The sequence below is a fragment of the Onychomys torridus genome, chromosome 1 (assembly GCF_903995425.1).
Source record: "Onychomys torridus chromosome 1, mOncTor1.1, whole genome shotgun sequence".
In the NCBI taxonomy this organism is placed as follows: Eukaryota; Metazoa; Chordata; class Mammalia; order Rodentia; family Cricetidae; genus Onychomys; species Onychomys torridus.
In genome coordinates, this window is record NC_050443.1 from 77,084,803 (window position 1) to 77,104,932 (window position 20,130).

The 20,130-nt window shown below is 40.6% G+C and overlaps 1 protein-coding gene across 1 annotated transcript in view; it reads left to right on the top strand.

Moving 5' to 3' along the window:
• Gdpd4 (glycerophosphodiester phosphodiesterase domain containing 4) overlaps positions 1-20,130 on the top strand; it is a 74,336-nt gene that overhangs the window by 13,795 nt on the left and 40,411 nt on the right. The window contains exons 3-9 of the mRNA XM_036174992.1: positions 3,723-3,816; positions 6,803-6,862; positions 9,876-9,974; positions 10,045-10,138; positions 10,909-10,986; positions 11,835-11,980; positions 12,324-12,406. Of these exons, the coding sequence (XP_036030885.1) occupies positions 3,723-3,816; positions 6,803-6,862; positions 9,876-9,974; positions 10,045-10,138; positions 10,909-10,986; positions 11,835-11,980; positions 12,324-12,406 (654 nt within the window). The remainder of the gene's footprint in view (positions 1-3,722; positions 3,817-6,802; positions 6,863-9,875; positions 9,975-10,044; positions 10,139-10,908; positions 10,987-11,834; positions 11,981-12,323; positions 12,407-20,130) is intronic.

Consider the following 20,130-nt stretch of genomic DNA (forward strand, 5'->3'; position numbering starts at 1 on the left):
ATTCTACAGTGAAACCATCAGGTCCAGGGCTTGTTTTTGGTTGGGAGACTTTTAATGACTGATTCTATTTCCTTAGGGGTTATTGGACTTTTTAAATGGTTTATCTGGTCTTGATTTAACTTAGGTATGTGGTACCTATCCAGAAAATTATCCATTTCTTTTAGATTTTCCAGTTTTGTGGAGTAGAGGTTTTTGAAGTATGACCTGATGATTCTCTGGATTTCCTCATTGTCTGTTGTTATGTCCCTCTTTTCATTTCTGATTTTGTTAATTTGGATGCTCTCCCTCTGTCTTTTGGTTAGTTTGGATAAGGGCTTATCTATCTTGTTGATCTTCTCAAAGAACCAACTCTTTGTTTCATTAATCCTTTGTATTGTTCTCTTTCTTTCTATTTTATTGATTTCAGCTCTCAATTTGATAATTTCCTGGCATCTGTTCCTCCTGGGAGACTTTGCTTCTTCCTGTTCAAGGGCTTTCAGGTGTGCTGTCAAGTCACTAGCGTGAGATTACTCCAGCTTCTTCATGTGGGCATTCAGTGCTATGAATTTCCCTCTTAGCACTGCTTTCATAGTGTCCCATAAGTTTGGGTATGTGGTGTATTCATTTTCATTGATCTCTAGGAAGTCTTTAATTTCTTTCTTTATTTCTTCCTCAACCCATTGGTGATTCAGTTGAGCATTTTTCAGTTTCCATGAAATTGTAGGGTTTCTGTGGGGTTCTTTTTGTTGTTGTTGAAATCTAACTTTAAACCATGGTGGTCTGATAGAACACAGTGGCTTATTCCAATTGTTTTGTATCTGTTGAGATTTGCTTTGTGGCCAAATATGTGGTCGATTTTAGAGAAGGTTCCATGGAGTGCTGAGAAGAAGTTATATTCTTTTTTGTTTGGGTGGAATGTTCTGTAGATATCGATTAAGTCCATTTGTGCCATAACATCAGTTAAGTCCATTATGTCTCTGTTAAGTTTCAATTTGGCCGATCTGTCCAGAGGTGAAAGTGGGGTGTTGAAGTCTCCCACTATTAATGTATGGGGTTTTATATGTGATTTAAGCTTTAGTAATGTTTCTTTTACATATGTGGGTGCCCTTGTGTTTGGGGCATAAGTGTTCAGAACTTAAACTTCATCTTGGTGGATCTTTCCTGCGATGAGTATGTAATATTCTTTATTGGTGAAATTATTAAGGCCACTCCACGTAGTTAGAAGGGAGGTTTATTTTGTGGGGTAACTTACAAATGAAGGGGTAGGTTGCAGGGTTTGGCAAAGGTATAGGGCAATCCGGCGGTGTTCTCTGGAGAACTCTGCTCAGTCTCCTCCTGCGTCCCATGTCCCGGAACCAAGAGAGACCCCTCCTCCTGCTCCTCGGTCTTCCGCTCCCTCCTCTGCCCCGCCTTGTGGGCGTGATCATGACTGAAGCCTCAGTGGGGGTTGGAACTTCCAGGCCAATGCTGGGATGGCTACCCACTACAATTCATCATCTCTTTTGATTGATTTTAGTTTGAAGTCTATTTTACTGGATATTAGGATGGCTACACCAGCTTGCTTCTTAAGACCATTTGATTGGAAAGTCTTTTCCCAGCCTTTTATTCTTAGGAGGTGTCTGTCTTTGAATTTGAGGTGTATTTCTTGTATGCAGCAGAAAGATGGGTCCTGTTTTTGTATCCATTCTGTTAGTCTGTGTCTTTTTATAGGTGAATTAAGTCCATTGATATTAAGGGATATTAATGACCAGTGATTGTTCGTTCCTGTTGTTATTTTTATTTTTTGGTGGTAGTGTGTGTGTACTTCTCTTCTTTGGGGTTTACTGCTGTGGTGTTATCTATTGCCTGTGTTTTCATGGGTGTATCTGCCTTCCTTAGGTTGGAATTTTCCTTCTAGTGCTTTCTGTAGGGCTGGGTTTGTGGATAAGTATTGTTTAAATCTGGTTTTGTCTTGGAAGGTCTTGTTCACTCCATCTATGATGATTGAAAGTTTTGCTGGGTATATTAGTCTAGGCTGGCATCCATGGTCTCTTAGTGTCTGCATTATATTTGTCCAGGTCCTTCTGGCTTTCAAAGTCTCCATCGAGAAATCGGGTGTTATTCTGATGGGTTTGCCTTTATAAGTCACTTGGCCTTTTTCCTTTGCTGCCCTTAATATTCTTTCTTTATTCTGTACATTTAGTTGTTTAATTATTATGTGCCGAGGGGACTTTTTTGGGGGGTCTAGTCTGTTTGGTGTTCTATAGGCTTCTTGTATCTTCATAGGCATTTCCTTCTTTAAGTTGGGAAAGTTTTCTTCTATGATTTTGTTAAATATATTTTCTGTGCCTTTGAGTTGGTATTCTTCTCCTTCCTCTATCCCTATTATTCATAGGTTTGGTCTTTTCATGGTGTCCTAAATTTCTTGGACATTTTGGGTCATGACTTTGTTGGTTTTAGTGTTTTCTTTGACTGATGAATCTATTTCTTCTACCGTATCTTCAACACCAGAGATCCTCTCTTCCATCTCTTGCATTCTGTTGGTTATACTTGCCTCTGAAGTTCCTGTTTGTTTACTCAGATTTTCTATTTCCAGCATTCCTTCTGCTAGTGTCTTCTTCATTTTTTCTATTTCCCTCGTCAGGTCTTGGATTGTCTCCCTTGCTTTTTCATGATTTTCATTCAAGGATTTATTGTTTTCTTCTACTTTAATTGTCCTTTCCTCTAGTTTTTTATAGCGTTCTTCCCATTTTTTGTTTGTCTGTTCCTCTACTTTATTTTTGATTTCTTCTATATAAGGCTCTAGCCTCTTCATGATGTTATTTATAAGGTTGTTTTCTTCTTCTTCTTCCATTCCGTGATGTTCAGGTCTAGCTCTGGTCTGGATGGGAGTTCTGGGGCAGACGGAAGCTGGGGGCTGGTCTCTGAGTCTCAGGAAGTGACTGGGGTCTCGGGCAAATGGGTGTGGGGGCAGGGTGTGGAGACTGCAGTGTCTGCCTGCAGTCTTGGAAAAGGGGAGCCTTTCCGCAGGGCCTGCCGACTGGGGCCAAGTTGGTCAGGTCCTCCCGAGGTGGCCTGTGTCCAGCGGTGGGACCCAGGCGCAGTTGCCTCTCTGACTATAACCCAGTCACTATATTTTATTTTTTTAAAGTATTTCTCTAGGTTCTGAGTGGAAAGAAGGTCATCTCTGTTTTCTTAAAATGAGAAGTATAGATTCTTTGATATAAAAAGCTTAGACAAATATAACATTGTTTCCCTAATGAGTCACAAAAGTAGTTTTCCCACATACGGTACTTTAGGAGCAGAATGCTTAGGACATAGCTCTCATACACATGAGAGCAATTGATGTGGTGGTTATGAGTGCAGTTATGTAAGAAGGCATATGTGTACCTGAACAAGGAGCTTGAGAGATAGAAATGAGTGGTCATATTGTTGTGATGAATTTAGGGGATGGTTCCCTTTCTTTTGGTAGTGCTGAATTTCCACATCATATTGTTTATTGAAGAGATATAAATTTGGATATATATTATAAATAACTTTATAACGTCTCACCACTTATAGAGGGTACGTTAATATTGCTGGTTGCTTAGAGTACAAAATTAAAAAAAAAAAAAAAAAAAAAAAAAACATCCCCAAAGCACTCACAGATCTGTTCACAAAGTGCTTCTCTTCTTGTCCCTCCATTTTTTAATGCCTCATTTAGTCTGTAGATGCTGTTACTGATTCCTACTATATTTTAAGGGTTGAAACATTTTTTTTTTCAGGGTTGTTTATCTAGGGACAAAACGCTGGTTCTTGTGGTCCATTATTATGTTGAGTACAGCTGGGATCTTGACTGCCTATATTTCCTTGCTTTTGGTGAGTGATGATGCTTTTCATTATTTGTTTCTTGAGCGGCCTTATGGGTTGCTCCCTCCTATGCTATTGTATCTATCTGGAGTCTTTGATATTAGTAGAGTCAGAGTTTACTGCTTCAGTTTTATGCAGAAGCAATGGCTGAAAGAGATTTGTCCTGTTTAGAGGATGTGTCTAATCAAGTCGGCCCTTTGAGAGGGTGACAGAGCACCCCTTTTTTATTTCCCCCATTTCATACTCTATCCATCAGTTCACTAAATATTATCATTTGACTACCCAGAGCATTACACCCACAGTCTGAGACTTATACATTAAACCAGTTTTACTATGCAAATGCTAGTAACCTAGCTCAGTTGCAAATTATTTGTGTATGATCCTGTCTCTGTTGTGGACATGGTAGTCATGTTGCATGAAAAATACATGTGACAGAAAGATCCATGGAAATGGAGAAACTAATAGAAAGACAACTTTAGCTAAAAACTGTGTGCTTACTTTGATTTCATAATTCCGTGTTTCCACTGATTTCCTCTCTGACACACAAGAGCCCAACCAATTGAATATTGCCAATTGCAATGTTTTTCTTCTAAAAATGTATTAATTATTATGAGAACATTGTAATGAGTATTGATTATGTAGAAATCAATAAAACTAAAGCATGTAGTTTGTGGCTTCATGTCGAGCTCTCGATAAAGGTAATGTGTTCATTCTGTTCTCATTGCTGGGACAATATACCCAACAAATACATCTTGAGGGAAGGTTTATTTGTTACTGTTCAAGAGAATGTAGCCTTTTGTGGTACAGCAGGAATGGTGGCAAGTGGCAAATGTAGGAGGATCTGACCCATTGAATCACAGTAAGGAAGCCAGGAGAGATGCTCATTAGCTCAGTTGTTCTTTTTATTCAGTCTGGGGCCTCAGCCCATGGAATGTTGCTGCCCACATTCAGAGTGGATCTTCCCTCCTAAGTTAGACCTTTGTGTAACAACTCTTTCCATAGTGATTCTAAATCTAATCAAATTGACCATGAAAAGTAAACACAGATTGATGTAAGATAAAGCTATGATTGTTTCTTCATTTGGTGTTTAGAATCACAGGGAAAAGTCACTACTACAGATGGAACTTTGTAGTTATCATTATCAATGCCTGAATGAAGCTTGTCAGGGGTTCTGAGAAGGAAGAGCTAACTGCCAGCAAAGAACATCAAATAAAACTTCTTAGAAGGGGTAGAATCAGAGGGCTGGGGACACAGCTCAGTCAGGAAAGTGTCTGCTGTGTGGGCATATGGACCTAAGTTCAGATCTCCAGAATCAAACCTAGTGCTGCAGTGGAGACAGCGCAGAGAGAGCTCAGTCCCTGAAGCTCATTGACCAGGTAGCTTAGGTGAAGCAGTAAGCTTCAGGTCCAGTGAGAGACCTTTTATCCAAAGATAAACATGTGTGTATGCATGTATACACATGACCACATGTGTACACAGCCATACTGACAAGTACACATACACACACACCATATACATACACACACATACACACACATGTACACACGCGTGCACAAACGCACACATGTATACACACACGTGTGTGCACACACATGTGCACACACGCAAGTCCACACATGTGTACACACACATGTACACACACGTACACACACGTGTACACACACACACTAGCAGCGTGGGACTGGGATTTTGAATAGCTCATGGGTTTGGACATGGGGAACTGAAGTGTGAAGGAACATTGTGGACTGAGAGAACATATTGTGAGAGAGTAGCAAGAAAGAGATATGTTTGATATTTGTTAGGATATTTGTTAGGAGGGAGTGATATAGCCTAATGGGGAGACACAGCTTGTGGCAGATTTCAGAAGCCTCAGAAATTGAGTAAGATAACTCAGTAAACACGGGTTTCCATTTCAGGAAAGTCATTCTGGACGTTGTGATGGGAAGGTCGAGAGACCAGCTAAGAATCTTTCTTTTCAGTGAGGAAGATGCAGATGTAGTATATGCTCTAGGCTAAATTCTGGGCCACTGAACTGTACCGTGTGTGTACACAATTAGTGGGGGATGGGACTGTCAGCTTCCAGTGTGGGAATGCTAGTGTCCAGCAGAGTCAGGTTTTCACAGACATTCTACTGTAGCCTTCCTTGTTTGGCCAACAGTGAAAAAGGAGAGAGGCCTGGCTTCGATTTTTGAGTTCCTACTTTGAGAGTTCAGTGTGAAACTCAGTGGTGAGAATGTTTGTGCAAAGCCCAAGCATTGGTTCCCAGCAGTGAAAAAAAAGGTTATTTACTGAGTAATCTTGCTCAAGTTACATGCCTCTTCTAAGCCTTGGTTGCTTTTTAATTTTCAAATGAGAATGATAATATTTAATAAAATGGTACTTTTATAGGGATAAATAAAGTCATGTGCACAAAATTATTGTAGTAAGAGGTAAGTGCTTTGTATATTAATATGTTAACATGTGAGGACTCGAGTTTTCAGTTTCTGTGTTCATACGTACTTGAAGACCGGTAGCTTTAGACTTAGATCTCAAATGTATTGAGCATAGACCAGTGTTAATGACAGTCATAACATCAGCACCAGCCTTGGAAAGAGCTTTTAAATGACCCTTTGGAGAGTTGGCTCTTAATCTCTGTTCTCTTGTAAGTGAATCTAAGTAATAGCAGGCATGAAGTCCATCACAGGGAAAAGGAAATGGCAGAAACTCAGGAAGCATCAGTGGTAATGGTTGTGAGATCCCAGGGGAAAGAGTAATGAATTCTTCCTAGGGTGTTAGTGGAAGCTACAGATAGGAAATGACATTTGAACTGGCTTCAAGGGTCAGTGGCATGGGGAAAAAGAGCCTGAAAAGGATGAGAAGTAACATGGCAAGAGAGAATAAAAAGTAGCCCAAGAAGTCAAAGCGGTGCCCATTGTAAAAGGCGCTGGAGCTGCTGAACCGCTGTAGGCAGATTTAGCCACTTCAAAACAACCGCCTTGTCTTCTTTCCTTTGCAGTTAATTGGGGCTCTTTTGCTCTGGGAAAGGATTGAACTCTATCTGCATGCATGTCATAAGGTAAGTGTTCAGTCCTCACAGGAGGCCGTGCACAGGATGGCAGGAGCTCCCCGGCGTCTGGTGCTACTCATGCTGCTGGCCCGCTTCCATTTTTCCCTGGACAGACCTGCTTGTGCAGTTTTGTTTTTAATTTTAATTGTTTGTTTTTTCAAGACAGGGTTTCTCTGTGTAGTTTTGGTGCCTGTCCTGGATCTCACTCTGTAGACCAGGCTGGCCTCGAACTCACAGAGCTCTGCCTGGCTCTGCCTCCTGAGTGCTGGAATTAAAGACACATGCCACTACCGCCAAGCTATTTTTTTTTGGGGGGGGGGGGTTAGCAATTTTAACTGAAATTAGTAAATTTCTTCTCTTCCTTCTTCCCCCTCCTCCTTCTCCCCCCCCTTTCTGGTCATACTCACTTTTGCAATCCTTTCCCATCACAATAGCATTTTCATTTCAGTCATTAGAATTGTAGTTCACTGCAGTAACCCAGTCTCCAACCTGACAGATCTGAACCTCCTCCTCCTCCTTCTATGTGGGCTTGGTGCCTATACCCATCATGGTGGAGAGGGCAGCAGGGCAGTCATTTACCCGATGACATTTTTTTTTTTTCAGGTCAGTGCCTACTGTCCCATGACTCCCTGAAACTTCTTTAAGATCTGACTGACCTTTCCTTGGTTTGAATCCCTTTGAAATGATACCACCATGGCTTCTCTCAAACAGTTCATACCTGGTCCCCAAGAACAGGCAACCTTATTCCATCCACACTCTGTGGACCAACAGCATGCTTGCAACATGGACTTTCTGACTTGGTCCTACTATGGCTGGATAAGCTCCAATAGCATACCCCCCCTTTTTTTAAAGACCTTCTCAAATATGGTTGTGACTGTATGCTAATGTTTCTCCAAGACTGGGAACATGTCAAGTCTTTTGAGTGGCATCCTTAAATCTCCTCTTAACCAAATGAGAAATTCAAACTGGACATGTAAACTTAAGTATTATTAAAATAAATGGGAGTTGAAATCATGAGCTCTTCCATGGGAAGAATGTATTAGAAAAGAAAAAATAATTGCCAGGTGGTGGTGGCACACACCTTTAATCCCAGCATTCGGATGGCAGAGCCAGGCAGATCACTGTGAGTTTGAGGCCAGCCTGGTCTACAGAGAGAGTTACAGGACAGGCACCAAAACTACACAAAGAAACCCTGTCTCAAAAAACAAAACAAAGAAAAGAAAAGGCCTTATTGCTAATATCATCTATTTTTGGACACTATTATGAATTAACACCAGAAGACAGAGGAACTTATTAGTCCATCAGCCCCTTCTCACTAAATCTTTGGCCAAGCACTTGTTGGCACCCCACTTTGATTAAGCACAACCACCATCTTCAGTCAGGAACAGCGACACTTAAGCTAAATCCTAGCCACAGATCTTACCCTTCCACACACAATCAATAAGACATTATTTTGTTAGCCTCTAAAGAGAGGATGCTAGTGTCCAATTAAGTCTTACGTTTTAGTGAGCTTTTTATTCTACCCTACCTCTTTTGGATACATGTAATGATTACTGAATCAGTTTCAGACAATAAAATGTTGTTTACTATTAGATTCTGGTATTCTGAAACTAAAATCTCTGATATATGTTCCATATTAGTAAAGTTAGACTGGTTTAAAATTATGCTTTCTTTTTGTCTAGCATCATCCTTAGAACTAATTCCTATACATCTTCAATGGAATTTTTGTTCGTTCAAGTTAATAAAATCTTGCCATTATTTTTTCAACTTTCTTGTCCTGTATTATTTTGGGATCTACTTGCAGTTATGAATCTGTGGACAATGAGAAGAGATGGAGGGGGATTATGGGAGGAAATGACCTTCAAATCAGCAAGAACAAGGCCTATGAACTCTCCTTCTATTGACAAGGGAGATTCTTAGGGGGTTGGGGGTTTACTTTTATCATTTTTCAGAATAACCCAGAAGGGATAGGATTAGCACCAGGTCTAGAATTTCTTGATCACCCAGGGATACCCAGAGAGCACTTCAGATTGCAGTGATCAGTCAAAACTCCTTGTAAATATGCTAATAACTTGACTTCCTTATAAAAACCCCTAAAGTATCAGTTAGCTAGCAATAATGGGATGTCTCTGTGAAATTTTCTAACAAGATAGACCTGTATCTCAGTTACTTTTACTTTAAACAAGCCTGGGATATACAGGTTTTTATGATGGCAAAAGGACTTGCTGGAGTTGTGTAGTTAATAGAGTGACAGATAAGGACATGCCATACTCAAAATGGCTCCTTCTGTGAAGCAGCATTTCTGTACACTAAGCTCAAAATCAGAATGCCTTACAGATGCAGGAGAGTAAAGACCTTTCATGAGTAGCTGTATTTTACATGACCAGATTTCCCCAAGGGAAAATATTTTTTTTGTACCTTATGATTGCTTCTATTCTTTTTTTTTTTTTTTTAGCTGAGGACTGAACCCAGGGCCTTGTGCTTGCTAGGCAAGTGCTCAACCACTGAGCTAAATCCCCAACCCGATTCTATTCTTTAAATCATTGTAAAGTTTAGTGTTGGATAAGAGATAAATTCAACAGTTCAACTGTTATGTTGTGATTCATTTGGTTTCCTAATAAGCTAATAATGTGTTAATGTATTTGAGATCTTGGCTTGTACTTCCTTAAAAAAAAAAAAAAAAAGTAAGGTAAAGAGGAGGTAAAGGTTTGTAGTGACTGTTATTGAAATTGGGTGGCTAAGGATCAAAATAACTGGAAAGGCCTGGCTAAGGATGGAGATGTCAGATTGGCAGTAGCATCAAGCAGCACAATTACATAATTCCTTCCAGCCATGCTACACTACAAAGACTTAGGAGCAATGAGGGTGAGTGACTGGAGCCACCCATCACTGAGGACTTGAAAGACAGTTAGATTGAAAAGACAAGGGTCCATGGAGTATAAATAATCACATGCAATTAACAAGGGCAGTTCTGATCCAAATATGGTGGCTAGAAGTTAAAAAGCCCTTTCTGTTTCCCTAGGTCCTTGTTTTGCTAGTAATTGCGCTGTGCTCCTTCTTATTAGCTGTTTTAAACCAATACTGGAGGGATAAGTGGCTGATAGCTGGGCTCTCACTGAAGGTAAGCATCAGTCTGAAGTGCCTATCACTGTGTCCAGATGTGTCTAGTCTGACTTTTGGCTTTTCCCCAGATCTTTGCTCCATTTGTGCACATGAGCCTCATAACTGTGATGATGATCATTTCCTGGCCTCTAGCCATCTGTGTGGCCCACTTGGAATCAGAAGGTATGTCATGTGAAGTGGAATCTTGCCTGATCTCCCCAGCTTGTATGCTCCACTCAGAGAAACAGATGGTAGCTAGCCACCCATGTGCCTCTTTGAACGTTCTTTAGTGTGTTATGTCGGCAGGTTTTTTATGGTCTCACTTACCAACCCCTGTGGCCTACCATGGTATTTCTATGACTAAGTCATCCTTCTAAGAAGGATTCTTTTAGAAAAACATAATTTTCCCTTTGCACATCATTTATCTGGGGCAGATGAGGACAGCAGAGGGCATCCCAATTTTGTTTTGACCTGAGTGCCACTGTAAGACTTAGCCTGTTCATACACAAGCATCACTGATTTCAATTAATACAATGTCCAGTGATCTTTGGTTACATCAGCTAACTCAGAGAAGTCCCCTGTGATCCCTGCCATAACAGGAATGTAAAGAAGCAGGAATGGCTGCCTCTGCAGCTGACTGCCTCTCTGTTCTTTTGCAATGTTGGTGGAATCAAGACAGCGAGTTCTGGATGTGGAACTGCTCTGCAAATGGAAAGCTGCAGGATCCTCTTTCTACATCTCCCTTTTCACTATTGGTCATATAAAAGGCACTTACTTCCTGGATTGTGAGAGGATGCAGGCTAGTGAAGGGCTGGTTTAATAGGGGTGATGGTGTTGGTGTGTGTGTGTGTGTGTGTGTGTGTGTGTGTGTGTGTGTGTATAGTAAATTTTAGAAAATATTTTTCAGATAGGAGCTTAAAGGGAACAATAATAAACTATTTTCTTTATTTTAGTTAGAATAAGAAGATATCAGATGGCAAGTTACGAGAGTGAAGTCCCGGAAAGATGTAATATATTCACAAGGTTAAGAGGTTAGAACTGGAGATCTCAAATTGAAAGTCACTGAAACACATAGGTAGTAACTTAAAAATTAACAAGTGGGTGGGATCCCCAGAAGTGTTGGGAAGCAATTGATAATAGGAATTAAGAGTGGGCTGTGTGGTGTGGGAGATGGGTGTGGGTGGAGGTATGTAGGGTGGAGAATAGGAAGAAGGGGAAGTAAAACTAACATTTATCAGCTGTTAGGAGTCGGCTGTTGTAACCGCTCTGCGAGGTTAATGTTAGCTGCCAGACAGACCTAGTTTACAAATAAAGGATGAAGACTCCGAGAGGTTACGTCATGTGTCCTTGGTTACAACAAGAGGTGATAGAGCTTAGCCTTGAACTCTCATTTGCCAGGGCCCTTTCCACTGCTCTGCCCTAAGTTAGAGGGTTTCTTAGGATGATCTTCATAGTTAGCAAGGCTCCTCAGAGCCAGCCAAGCTCCTCCTCTGAGAAGCTGTGCCTTACATTTCCTTCTCTCTTTTCTTTCTCCTCACTCATCCAGCCTCCCCTCCTTCCCTCCCACCCACCTTCTGTACAGTTTTTCCATTTTTACTTCCAAGTTTCAGCAATATTGCCTTAATAATGTCCTTGTCTGAAATGTAGGTTAGTGGTAGAGCACTTGTCTTGCATACCTGTAGGACCTGTATTCAATACCCAGCACTGAAAATAACCTTATATCTGGACAATCCTGTGTGTTTATAGCTCAACCCCTGGAAGGGGGTGTTGCAGAAATAGAAACTAAACCAGCTGCTACTTTGGGGTAGTTAGCTGTGTGAAATGGTTCTCCATCCTTCCTTTCCTTTTTACCCACTTTTCTCCCCTTCCAACCTTTCAGCTCTACAAATAGCTGCTGGATTGCCCTTCCTTCTTATTCTTTTATGTATTTATTTGATGCCACTGGGAATTTATTCTCCCTGCATTCTGAAGAAGGAGAATTTAGGGCCTAAGCCTAAATTCTTTGGACATAGAGGTGCACCCATGGTAGGTGTGATCATAATGAGCATGGATGAATGCAGGTATGTATGGGGTATGTGGGACAGAGAAGGCACCCTGGAGAGGAAAGGGGATCTTGACATGACGAGAACAAGGAGTTAACGGTGTACATTGCATTTGAACTCAGGTCATCTAGCTCCCAGCAGCTTCTCTTCACTGTGCCCAGTGTTTGACTGGGTAGAGGGGACAGTCAATCTCTTTGAAAAGACAGCCCCAGAAGCCAAGCTCTGCTTCTCAAAGCCCTTTCATCCCCAAGCTCTAAGCCTTCCATAAAAGAAATGTTGGGAGAGACACTCCAAGGCACAAGGCTTGATGTTCCTTTCTTCCATAGTTGGCGCCAGAGAATACCATGATGTCCTTTGAGAAGGCCATTGAACATGGTGCCTCTGGCCTGGAGACTGATGTATACTTAAGGTAGGAAAATAGGGACTAAGGTGGAGGGCAAGAGGGGATTTGTCTAGGGTCAGGGGAAAGGACCAGCTTGACCCAAGGAGTAAAGAGAATAAGCCTTGAAGAATTTCTTCTATGTTTATATAGCACATTTGTACATGCCACATATATGAACCACATCTCCCTTTCAAAATATTCCCCTTTACCCCCATGGTCTTCACCATAGGCTCACAAACCATGTGTGAGTCAAATTTGTCTCCAGTGTAAACCGTGATTGCACCCTAACCCTGTGTACTGCCTTAGGAACTCACTTATTAACAGTCCCTAGATATCCGCTATATTCTAGGCTGCCTTCTGAGTGTTCAGGAGATGCAATTGAGTGAGATATAGTCAATATGTACCTTCCCAGTGAGGAAAGGAGATGTGGCATAGTTACAGGTGACCACAGAGAAAGGCCATTTGTGATCAAAAGCCTTTCAGAGAGGAGTAAGTCAAGTGCAGAGGAGCCTCAGTGGAGGAGAGGGCTACCTCTTAGTCTGTGAAAGACATCATCTGTGTATATGCAAAGTTATGTTTGGGTTAGCCTTAAAGAAAAATAGTTTGCTAAGCAGAGATGGGGGCATTCCAGACAAAGGCATCAACCTATTCAAAGGCAACTTAATGAGCAATAACAAATCATAGAGCTCCATAAATGTTTCATGGGCAGCCAGGGTAGATGACAGAGGCTAGATGGCCTATTGTTTTATTGTTGTTATTAATTTGTTTCTTTCTGTTTGTTTTCTAAGTTTATTATATTATTGTTTGTTTGCTTGCTTACATGTGTACATGTGTGCCATGTTGTGTGTATAGAGATGGAAGTATGGAGTTGGTTCTTTTCTTCTATCATGTGGGTCCCAGAGATCAAGCTCAGGTTGTTACATTTGGTGACAGTTCCCATTGGCTGCTGAGCCATCTCACCTGTATTTGGTTTTTATTTTGTTTTGTTTGCTTTTTGTTTTGGGAAGCCAGATCTTGTGTAGCTAGGATGGTCTTGAACTCACTATGTAGCTGAGGATGATATAAACTTCTGACTCTTCTGCATCTACTTCCTAAGTGCTGGGACTACGGGTATATACCACCATGTCCAGCTTGGTTTTTTAAAAAAATAAATAAATTTTAATTTTAGATTTTACAATGATGGAGATAAAATTCAGAGCCTTATGCATGCCAGGAAAGCACTTTGTCACTGAGCCATACCCCAGTCCATTGTTGTTTTTGTTTTCTATATGCTTTGGAAAGAATTTTTCTTTTTTAAAGATTTATTTATTTATTATGTATACAGAAGAGGGTGTCAGATCTCATTACAGATGGTTGTGAGCCACCATGTGGGTGCTAGAAATTGAACTCAGGACCTCTGGAAGAGTTCTTAACCACTAAGCCATCTCTCTAGCCCGGAAAGAATTATTGAAGTGTTGGATAGCAATGTGAAGCGATGGTCCAAAGGAGGAAAAGGGGATATTTGGATTAGAGCAGGTCTGGAAAACACACACACAGACACACACACACACACACACACACACACACGGGGCGGGGGCAGGAAGAGAGAAGCATTGTTTTAGAATGTATGTATCTAGTTGTCTTAGGAAGCAGAGAAGCTTTGTTTTACCATGAATGTGTTAGTGTATGTGCTGAGCGCGCGCGCACACACACACACACACACACACACACACACACACACACACACTACAGTCCTGTCTCAGTCATTCAGTGAAGCGAACAGAAAAATGAGCAGTTTAATGAGGAGTAACCTGGGTTCGAAGAAGGGAATGTAGCTCTGGTCATGAGGCTTAGAACGTACATGGTAAGGTAGACATTAACACTTGCTTGCCAGACCCCAAACTGGGATTTTGGCATAATTCATTGAAACTGAGTATTTTAATGGAGTTTTTGGGTCATTTCTGAAGCACCCAATGGCCGTGGGCTTAATATGGTAAAGGTTCTGGTCCAGTGAACCCTTAAAACGTGGTCTTTATTCTCTGCTGTGATCTTGACTCTAATATAGATTATCCTTCCAGCATCTTATTGCTCTGCTTGCTGGCATCTCTTCCCAAAGACTCTCTCTTCCCAATGCCTCTACCACTTCCTTAGTCATACCCAAAGCTTCTACTACCCCAGACTGCATGTCGCCCAGGGTCCACTCAGGACATGAAACTGTATCAGGAATTTTAACAGGGAAAGTACAATATAAAGAACTGCTAGGTACTGAAAGAGGATTCCAAAGAGTGTATAAGAACAAAATGCTTTATAGCAAAGTTTTAGGTTTTACATAAAATAGCATAAAACAGGTTTCACAGAAAAACTTCGTAATTCCCTGTTAATTTCTGATTTGAGTAACTTGTGACTCCTCCTTCTTTTGGTTTGTTTGTCTAAGGGCCTATCAGTTGTGTATATTTTGAAAACACCCAGCTCTTAGAGTCATTGTGGTTTTTTTCTACTTTATTTATTTCTTCCCTGTTTTTTATTTCTTCCTGTCTACTGGATTCAGGTCGGTTTGCTTTTGTTTTGCCAAACTCTTGAGTTGCATCATTGAGTAGTTTGTTTGTTCTCTTTTTGATTTTTTAATGTAGGCCCTTGGAACTAAAAACTTCCCTCATAGGAAATTTTGGTGTGTTGTATTTTCATTTTCGTTTATTTCAAGAAAGTTTATTTCCTTCTTGATTTGTTTTACCCACTCATCATTCAGTAGTGTGTTGTTTAATTTCTATGACTTTGCATAATTTTAGAGATTCTTTTGCTGTTGATTTCAAGCTTTATTACATTGTGGTCAGATAGGATACATGTAGTTATTTCAAATGTCCTGTATTTGTTGAGATTTGTTTTGTGTCCCAGCATGTATTCTATTTTAGAGAAAGTTCTGTGGGCAGCTGAGTAGAAGGTAGAGTGTTTGGTGTTGGGTGGACTATTCTATAGACATCTGTTAGGTTCGTTTGATGTTCAATGCCACTCAGTTCCTATGTTTTTCTGTTTATTTCTTGTCCTGATGACCAGCATGTTGGAGAAAGTAGTGTACTGAAGTTATCTATTGTTACTGACTTGGGGTTAATCTGTATCTTGAAGTCCAATAGAATGCTTTTAAAGAAATTGGATGTGCCAGGGTTTAGTGCATATATGCTTAGGATTATAATATTTTCTTGGTTAATTGTTCTCCTGACAAGAATGAAGTGTTCTTCTCTAATTCTTTGGATTTATTTGAGCTAAAAGTCTAGTTTGTCACTCATTAGGGTAGTAATGCTCATTTCCTGGTTATCCCAACCCCAATCTTTCACTCTAAGGTGATACCTATCCTTGAAAGCAAAAGGAGTTTCTTATAGACAACAAAAATAAGTATTTTGTTTCTCATTCTGCATTCTGTTCATCTAACCTTTTATCTTTTGATTAAAGATTTAAGGTCACTAATATTTAAAAGTTATTATTGAAAAGTATGTGTTGATGACTATTTTGTTGCCTTTTGTGCTGTTTGTGTTCTTAGTCCTATTTCATATCTCAGTAATTATAACTTCATTTGTTTTCTTCCTGTAGTATTTGGTCCCACTCCTAGATGAAGATCTACAGGCAATCAGTGGTCATTGAGAGTGGGAGAATTGTTTTTCTCCAGGGACAAGCCTCTCGATAGGTTATCCCATCCCAAGTGGTTCCTAAACACATGTACATGTGAGCAACACCAAATAGACTCAGTATATTTATTTATATAAATATCAATAATAATTATAGAAGAGGATGTCATGAGTTCAAGAGAAAGTGCACATAAAAAGAGTCGGAGAAGGGAGCTAAAGTAGTGGAAATGATGTAAACATAGTACTCATGTATGAAATTCTAAAAAAATTAAATTAAAAGAATAAAAAGAAAAACCATTATAAGAGTGCAAAATATTATTAAAAAATAAATGAACCAGTTAGAAAATGAGCAAACGGCATATATAGGTATTTCATACAAAAAGATATACAGGTAACAAATTCATATGTAGAAAGATTTTCAACTTCATTAGACATTGGGAAAATAGAGATGGTCCTAATAGAGCAAGACGGCAGCTGAGTCAAATCCTCTAATGATAATCTTACCATAGACATAACCTTTTGGACAGCTATTCATTACAAGAGCTAAGAAAGCCAGGTAAGAGACCATACTACCTGGTTTTAGTAGAATAATAAGGAAGGATGATGCATTGAAGAAGCAGGAAGAAAAGAGTTGCCCCATCAGCCCTCCTTCAACTCAAAGAAGCGTGGAGAGAGAAGAGGGAGGTATGGGAGGAGAAAATTCAAGGAAGGAATTAGACTTCAAGTCTTGTATCAGGCCTGCCAGGAGAATCCAATGCCAAAGTCCCATAAGCCCTATCCCCAGGCCAGCACTCAGGACTGAGCCACTTGAACTGCGTTAACTGGCTAAAGGATTACCTCTACCATCTCTCTCCCAAAGTTGAGTGGCAGAGAAGAAAACAAGATTCTACTTTCTGGGAGCAGAGTACAAACACCACCACTGGACTTTTCCTACCTTGGAGAAGACATGTGTCAGGTAGAAGCTAAACCCCTACACAACCCAGATCTTAGATGGAGCCTCTAGGCATGCTGGTGCATTAGCAAAGAGACGTGAAAGTCAGTAGGACAGACTCAAGTTTTGGCTTAGATCATCATCAGCCTTGGGTTGGGCTTGTTCACACACCCAGACTATGCAGGTCCCTGTGGCTGTGAGACTCAAGTGCATCAGCCTTGGCAGCCAAGAGACTTCCTATAATATCTATTCCCAAACCTTGGACAGCACAGGTATACCTAAGCTAGTACTCACAGATGGAGCCTTTAGAATTTCCCTAGATCTGTACCCCAATGGAACAGATTCGTCTTTTGGCTTGATTCACCAGCAGCTGTAATGTGGGCCTGGATACACCCCCTAAGCTTTGCAGGTCCTTATGGAAGACTCAGCTATGACTTAGGGTAGACATCACTAGTGGCATGGCAGATGTAAAGGGTCCATCTGCAAGTACTGGGACAGAGATATCTGTACTACCAGAGGTGAGCCACCAAAGCTGGATCATAAGTTGGGATGGTGTACATTAGCACTCTCCCAACCCTGGGTAGCAAAACTATGCTGGGGAGAGGATGGAGTACTAAGCATAGGGTTCTGCTTTGGAAGTCAGTCCTGGTGTATGAAACATAACACTGGGCAGAAGCTAACAGCCCCTGTTCTCAGGCCTGCTTGTAGAAAGCCCCTCTAGAACAGTCCTGGTTTATTGGTCTTCTACCCAGTGTCACCTGTGGCTGATTGCAGCAGTCTCTAGCCTTGAGTTAGCAGTAGGCAGTCAACAACAGTGCGGGCCTTAGCTCTTGGCAGTCTTTTAGCTGTGAGTGTGACAATATTGCAGTTTGGGTGACCCTACAAAAGGATGGCATAGAAGCCTGGGGCTGGTCCCTCCATGGTGCTTCTATTCAGAGTGGGCAGAGTCCCCCAGTGTCTGAATATCTGCTGGTGATTGGGTGAGGTTTGGGGACTAATTTAGCTCTATGCAGAGCTGGGAGGATGGACTAATCTTTTTAGCTACTTCTCTAGCTCTTGTTGTGAACAAATACCATCTGGGGATTTGAGGTAAGTAAGCCTGGGCTTGGATCACCCTCTAGTGTTAAAATAGTGGCGGTCCTCTAGCAGTGATACCAGCACACATGGTTGCAGAAATTAGTATAGACTCAGGGAAAATACATAGCCTACTTAGAATGTCTAGAAAAGCAAGCACAAAGCCAGAGTACAAAAACTGAAGCAAATATATCACATGTTAATAAGCATCAAGACCGTCCATGGAACTGTAACCTCCCCTGAAAGGTGAAATAAGGTACAAGGAGATGAACAGCTGGTAACTAGTGAGTCTTTGATGGTGAAGTTAAGACATTTAAAAGTGAGCTTCAGTACTCACAGAAACTTGACAGAGATGGAAGCATTTTTTTTAAAAATAAAGCTTAGTTGAGCTGGAGAAAAATACAGTGAGTCATATTAAAAATGTAGAAGGTAGAAGAGACCAAATACAGAAAAGAAGTAGTGAACTCACAAAGAGGCTATTAGAAAACGTGTAGTTAGAGGATAAAAATGGTTGAAAAACATGAAGAATGCTTGCACAGCCTTTGAACAGAATTAAAAGAGCAAATATTCACGCTATTGTTTCAAGAGGGATTTATTAATTCCAAAGGGTTATGAAACAGAGAGTCAGTGATCAAATCAAAACAAAACAAAAGCCAAATCCACAGGAGGAAACAAACATCCAGGAACAGGAAGGTCAAAGTTCACAAGTCACTCAACAAACTCTACCCCAAGGCATGCCATTATCAAACTCTCAAAAGTTAAAGGCAAAAAGAGTATCTTCAAGGCAACAAGAGTTCTCAGTGTTCCTAGAACAGATTTATCCTTGTGGGCCTGGAGAGCAGCATGTGACTTCTAGGGTCGAAAGGGGAAAGACCTACAGCCAAAGTGAATGAAAGCACTAGTTACTTTTCTCATCAGTAAGACCGATCGATACTCGGCCCAAACAGACTGGAAAAGGAAAGATTTGGTTTGGGGCTCACTGTTCCAGGGGATCCAGTCGATGATGGCAAGGAGAACACAGCAGAAAGAAAGGGAATGCCAGCATGTGTCTGTGCCAGTTGGTTTTTGTAAACTTGATATAAACCTAGACCTATCTGAGAAGATAGAATCTTAATTGAAAAAATGCTTCCAGAGGATTGGCTTGGAGGCAAGTCTGTAGGGCATTTTCTTAACTATGATTGATGAGGGAGGGCCCAGCCCATCATGAGTGGTTCCATTCCTAGGCAGGTGATCCTCGGGTGCATTAAAAAACCCAAACTGAACCGACTGGGAGAAGCAAAGCAGTAAACAGTACTCCACCATGGTCATAAATGTAAATGGATTAATTGTCCAGTTAAAAGACAGAATAACTGTACACTCCCCAACTCCAAGTTGTTTCTATCAAGAGCTCACTTTACCTCTGAGGACACACATAGACTGAAATCAGTGAAGGGATGGAATAAGATATTCTATCCAAGTAGAATCTAGAAGAAATCAAAAGTGCCCGTACTCAGATCAGATACTATGGTCTTTTATTTAAATCAAAATCAGTAATTCAGCAAGGTGAAATAATTTTAAATACATGTATACCAATATCTCAATACTCAAATAATAAGACAAAATGTTAATAGGCCTAAAGGTAGAGATAGACTCTAATACCATAATAGTAAGAATTTTAGCCTATATTATCAGCAATGGATGATCATCCAGAGTGTCAATAAAGAAATGGCAGAGCCAAGTTGTTCTCCATGCCAAATGTAACTAACAGACATCTATAGAACATGTCATCAAACAGCTTCAGAAGATAAATTCTCAACAACACATTCTCTGGGATAAATGATATGATAAGCCATAAATCAAGTCTCAACACATTTTTTAAAATTGAAATTATATCAGATATTTTTTAAAAAATACCTTCCTTCCTGCCCTCCTTTCTTCCACAAAATTGCAAAATATAAAATCAACATACAGAAATCTGTAACACTGGGCTGGGAGTGTAGAACGTGTTTTGCATTTGTGAGGTCCTAGGTCCTATTCCTGGCACCACACTCAATCAGTAGCATTGCTATTTGCTATTAGGTAGTTATAGTAGAAATCAAGAGGTGGGGGCCTGGATGGGTGAAGTATTTGTTGTACAAGCATGAAGACCAAAGTTCTAATCCCACATAAAT